The sequence below is a fragment of the Myotis davidii genome, unplaced genomic scaffold (genome assembly GCF_000327345.1).
Source record: "Myotis davidii unplaced genomic scaffold, ASM32734v1 scaffold259, whole genome shotgun sequence".
Classification (NCBI taxonomy): domain Eukaryota; kingdom Metazoa; phylum Chordata; class Mammalia; order Chiroptera; family Vespertilionidae; genus Myotis; species Myotis davidii.
In genome coordinates, this window is record NW_006292687.1 from 1,819,610 (window position 1) to 1,825,539 (window position 5,930).

A 5,930-nucleotide genomic window follows, 5' to 3' on the forward strand; every position below is an offset into this window, starting at 1 on the left:
AAAAAAAAGTATTTCTTTCATGCTTGACAGGATCCTTGTGTTTTAGGTCGGTCCTAATAACTGAGTATAAACAAGGATGACCCATGTCCACACAGGACAATGACCTAATTTCAAATATCTCCGTATGTTAGAACCGCAGCTCGCATGTGAGCTGACACTATTCCTGTGAGCCAGCTATTTTTCAACAGCAAAGACCAGTCCTGAAAAGCCCTGAGTTACTGTTGGTTTGTTTTTTCCCTAAATTGGTAGCAACCCTCTTCCCAAAAGAAGAACTGGGGAAGAAGATGTTGATGAAAAGCAAGAAGATAAGCAACAGCCATCTTTCTTAATTAACTGACTGATCAGAAGAAAACAGTGTCTCTGAAGCTGTAGCTACAGAAATCATCAGCCTGTGAGACAGAATGTTTCTACTCCGTCTCCGATTCACTCCATTCTAGCCGCCCAGCCTGGATGGGAGCCAAGCAAGTGTGCCTCTCACAGCTGGCACGGCACAGGGGGCAGGGAGGAGAAAGACAGAAACAAAGAGTGAGGGTGGGAAAGGGAGAAACGGGAGAGGGAAAGGGAAAAACAAACAAACAGTGAAACAGACAGAGGGAGCCATACGGAGAGACAGACAGACAGAGAGACACACAGAGAACAGGAGCACTAGCGGGAGAGTGAAAGAGTGAAGGACCGGGAAGGAGGGGGGTAGGTTAAAGCCAGATTTTTATTGGAAGCAATTGAGTGGTTGCTATGAGACCCGCTCAGAGCACAGGACCAACAGCCAGCCCCGCGCTGATGGTTCTTACCTCGTCCTAAACCTCTCTTTTGACACAGTTTTAGAGTTGCTTAATCTCTGAGCAAGCACCTGACACGGGCGACTTTTTCCTTCTTTATTCTCCTCCAGTCCCTCCGGTAAGATGGAGGTAGAAAACGAAGCCAGCTGCTCCCCCAGCAGCGCGACAGCCTCAGGCGGGTCCAGAGAGTACAAGGTGGTAATGCTGGGAGCAGGGGGAGTTGGTAAAAGCGGTAAGTTTTAACACCAAAATGCTGGGGAAGGAGGAACCTCTGTAGAGGCAACTCTGCAGAGTAAAAAAATAATAATAACAGTAATAATGCTGATGCTGCAGCAGTGAGCCTCCAAGTCTCTGGCAGGATGTTTAACAGTGTGAGGACTGTTCAGAGATGCTGATGAGTCAGGAGGATTGGGAGGCAGCCACGGATGATATATAGAACTTTAAGAGGATTATTTTGTCCTTTGGTTTCCTGCTGGGTAATTTTTTTTCTTAATATATATATGTCTTTAAAAATATATATATATATCTATATATGATGTTTCTGAAATAATCATGGTATAAGAAAATTTGCTCCTGTTTTCAAAAAGATTCATATAAAGTGCTATGACTATTCAACGACACACACATATACAAACAGAGACACACATGCAGGATTATCAGTGCTGGTGGTTGTGTTTGTTTCTCTGATTAGGGGCTTCCTGTCCCCCTTACCTTGTCTCTGACCTGACGTAGCATGTGTGGGCTTTCAATGGCAAGGGGAAAGGTGGTTTTTGAAGTGACAGCTGTCTAAGGAACGGTGTTCACTGTGGGACCCACGCAGGGTTATCAACACAAATGTTGTGATGAACTAAATTAAAAGAGACAATTGCAAGGATAAAGAATATAAGTGGCCATGGAGGTAGAGTGGTAAATTGTTTATGATGAAAAAAACAAAACAAAACACATGTTGTCAGTGGTTGGGTTTCTTCAGGGGCTGAAAAGGCCATTATAACAAATTGAAGAAATATGTATGTAGTAGTGTTTGTAGTAATGTTGCTAATCTTGGGCTATGGATATCAATAAAACATAAATAGATAAACAAACTTTTTATATAAATATAAAATTTCACAGGGGATACCTTCTTTGGGATTGCCAAAAAGGAAAAGAAATGTGAGAGTCAGCATGGGCAAAACATTTTTTTTAAAAAAAACAATAGGTTTAAGGCTTGGCAAAAAGATTCAAAGTTGAGGCCAACATTATTGGTATAGACACCCACACCCAAAAAATGTTGATAAGTAATGGGTCCATTGTGAAAAGAAAGTTGATCAGTAAAGGAGGGAAAAAGAGAGTGTGACTTTAGAGGACAGCAAGTAAAGAGGCTAGAAAAATAGCAAGAGACATAAAGTTGAAACCCCTCCCCCAAAGGAATTAGTATAAGAAGAAAAGAAAAAGGTGAATCTGGGTATGTCCAATTGCTGCGTGCAGGTCAACGTGAGAAAAGTTAGTCATCTGTCCTAAGAAAGAAAAGGTAACGTGAAAAGCTTCACAAATATGTATAAATGAGGATCTTACAGAAATGCCACCAGCTCCTTGTGAGGTCAGAGAGATGCTATAAGGGTCCCATAATGTGCCCATGTATTATCTTTGTTAGCTGGCTTGGTATTTTCTTGTTTCATCAGGAGGTTGGAGGATGTGGGAATAGAGTAACTAGGTTTGAGTCACTTACTCCATAAAAATGAAATGTGGAGAGAAGAGATGGTGGATAGAAGCATCCTTCAGCAATGTACTTATCCCGGAGATGGTATGCATTCTCCTATTTTGACTTCCTCCATGTATTATTTGACCTGACCAGCCATTGTCACCTCTCCAATAACTAGAAATTTTTGACATACCAAAATGGTTAACAGAGTGACCTGGTTTGCTCTCACTTCCATGTTGTACAAAAGAGGCCAGGTTTGAAATACGTGAGCAAAACTTTTCCAGTGTGATAGGAGCAGCCAATTCACTTCAGAGATGGTCAAGAGTAAAAGAGGGTGAATAAGTCCAGTTGTACTAACTTTATACATAGCCCATTGGCTGTGACTTTCAGGGAGTGTATAACTCATACTACAATTCCAGGCTTAGGAAATGCTATCCTTAGACTCAGTGTTTGGAATCAGAGTGATGGAATCATGTCTGACCCTTGGGCTCTGTCCCTGTAATTCAGCCCATGTTTCTAGTATATAAATGTTCAAGCCCTGATTTTCTAAATTAATCTTCTTTTGAAGGTTAAAATGTTTGCTTTCAAATGAACTACAATATTTTTGAATTAAAAAGCCACTTTTTGAGTTGATGAAGATCTGGATCAATAGTAAGAAGTAGAATTTACTTACATTCCCACAGTTTCAGTAGCTTACATGATAGGATCTTGCAAGTCGGTTACAGTGGTTTGTATGAAGGGATTTCAAGGGGAAATCTGTTCTGTAGAAACTAAAGAAGATATATCAAGCTATCAACTGTTTGCAATTCTGAGTCTGTTCTGAGTTAGCCTAAAACATAAATGAAAAACTCAATTTGCTGGGACCTTAACTTTTAAGTGAACACAATCTTGAAAATTTCCTATGCTTACTGAAAAATTAGGGTATGTTTTATTTTCTATCCATATTTTACTGAGACATACTTTGGTGAGTATGAAATTTTGGAAGGATTTGCAACTTTGGAGCAGAAATACCCCCCAAGATTTAAAATTTATTTACTATATATGAGAAATTTCAAGCCACAAGTAATCAATAAACAAGTTATTTAGTATGTACTATGCAAGGAGCCTGTACTAGTTACTATAGAAGGGAAACAAGAATGATATGAACATCTATAAAACATCCCCTATGGGCTGCCTGGTTTTCTTGCTTATATTCAGTCCTGTCCACAATGTGATTAGGTGTCACCATTTTACAGATGGAAAAACTGAGGCCCAAGAAAACAACTTGTGTCTAGTCATGGAGGTAATAATTTTTTTAGATTTCGGTGAAGTTTGATCTAACTCATTTACATTGTGTTTAACAGAGCAAAGAGTTCCACCACTTACCATTGAGAAGTCAGGGCTGTTGGGATTGTGTTCTTTACTTCCTGAACATGAAGGAGAAACTCAATTTTATATTTAGAAGAGAGCTAAACCATCTAGACTAACACTCTCAACTTATAAATATATACCTTTTTAATCTTTAAATTAATATAATTAAACATTATACCTAGTGCTTATATTCTATATAAAAACATATGTATGTTGTATTTATATCTATATAATGGAACATTACACTCAATATTATCCAAGAATGCTGTAAGTGCTGAGAAAACAGCATAAACAAGAAATACCCTTGACCGTATTTGAAGATGGAGAAACTCAGGTCATGAGAGTTGAAGGTCTTGCCAGAGTCACATCTAGAACTCCACCCTCATGACCCCCTTGAAGCTTTGTTCTACCACACACCAATTTTTACACAGGATAAGTACTAATTATCCACTGAATTTCATGTAACTTGGGCATATTCTTAGCCTCCTATCACTTTTTATTCCACAGCTTACCATCCCTTCCTTCCCTCAAAAAAAAAAAAGAGAAAAAAATTAAAATCTCACAGTTGTAGTTTAAGAGTTTACTGGAATCTAAACAATCCTTAGAGCTGTTTTCTGTCTTTGCGGTTTAATTATAATTGTTGTTCCTCAATAATAGAGCACAATTAGTGTCTGCTTGCTTCCTCTGTATTCACATCTGGTTCTCCCAGTGCAGAATCAAATTACACAGACTATCTAATTCAGTAAATGCTACTGAGTTTATTTTCTAAAATATACTTTACCTATTCTGTTTTATGATTATGTTTGAGGGTAAAATATTTTAAGGGGGCAAGTAGGTTATCTATTCTCTATGTTCAGATGGAGGTAACTGAGGCACAGAACTGTTAAGAGATTTGTCCAAGAGTACACAGAAATAAAAAAGTTTTCTAATTCTAAATTATTTTTTCATCAAATTTCATGAGAAACGTATCCAAACATCCAATGAGATCTACATGTTCTATACCAGTCCTTAGGATATATCTTAGAAATACCTTGGTGAAATTTTGTTTAAAATTTTGTCAAGTGTTAAATTGGTATGAAATATTCAAGTCATTGGGAAGGGAGAGGGTGTTATTCCCAACTATAATTCCAGACATGGCCCCTTCCCTCTAGGAGGGCACTACCTCAAGAGGAAAAATATAATGTCCACTATAAAATGATAAGCTTATGTCAGGCCTTTGACATACAAGCTGTGAAAACTCAGGGTAAAAGGTGGCTAAATCAGCATGGGGGAGTTACAAAGGAATCCTAGAAGAGATAATATTTAAATTGTATATTAAAGGATGAGTAGGATTTCTTGAGATTGAGAAGGGAAAGTATAGGGAGATCTGGGGTTGGAGAGGAAGAGAATTTATTGGGAACAGAGCATGCAAAGGCAAAAGGGAATGTGGGGGCTATAATTTTTATACCTCCACACTTGATAACTTAGTGTCTTTAGGGATAATTGGAACAATATCTCTTCCAACTTAAAAATCTTAGAAATTTCTTTAAGATTTGCTTAAAACCTATATTTGGAAACTGTGAAAAGTGAAACAAAATAAATAAGCTAAAAACATAAAAAAGTATTAGGGAACTCAGAATTGATTAGAATGCAACCATTGTACATTTTTGGTAAAGGGAACTCACTTGTAAAATAAGTAATCATACTCTGCCCCACATCCTTCAGCAGTTTGTCTCTTTTACACACTTGGAGCTTTATGTAGCAGGAATTTATAAAATGAAAGCAATAACAATATTTTCTGAGGTAAACAGAAGGCAGCGCAAACCAATTCCTTCAACTGCAGTGAACTGATATAAAAAGGTAGAAAATCGAAACTTTATGTGATGAATTAAATCAAGGCAAACAACCAAGTGCATCACTCAGGTCCCTGAGGCTCTGTGTTCTACCATATTAGCAGAACTCTGGATCAGACAATCTGGAACAATTTTCACATCATGATGGTGTGTTATTTGAACCCTCTGAATTGCAAAAGCAAAATAAAAATAAACAAGGGGAAAAGAAATGATTTTAAGACTTGGGGGTGGGGGGGCTTCCGCTCTCACTCTTAATCATCACCACCCTAATTGCCCTGAAGATCATCACTCATT

General features: G+C 38.0%; 1 protein-coding gene across 1 annotated transcript in view; it reads left to right on the plus strand.

Moving 5' to 3' along the window:
* The first annotated feature begins 681 nt into the window (after nucleotides 1-681).
* RIT2 (Ras-like without CAAX 2) overlaps nucleotides 682-5,930 on the plus strand; it is a 254,256-nt gene continuing 249,007 nt past the window's right edge. Inside the window, exon 1 of the mRNA XM_006766108.2 lies at nucleotides 682-1,008. Within this exon, the coding sequence (XP_006766171.1) occupies nucleotides 900-1,008 (109 nt within the window). The 5' untranslated portion in view covers nucleotides 682-899. The remainder of the gene's footprint in view (nucleotides 1,009-5,930) is intronic.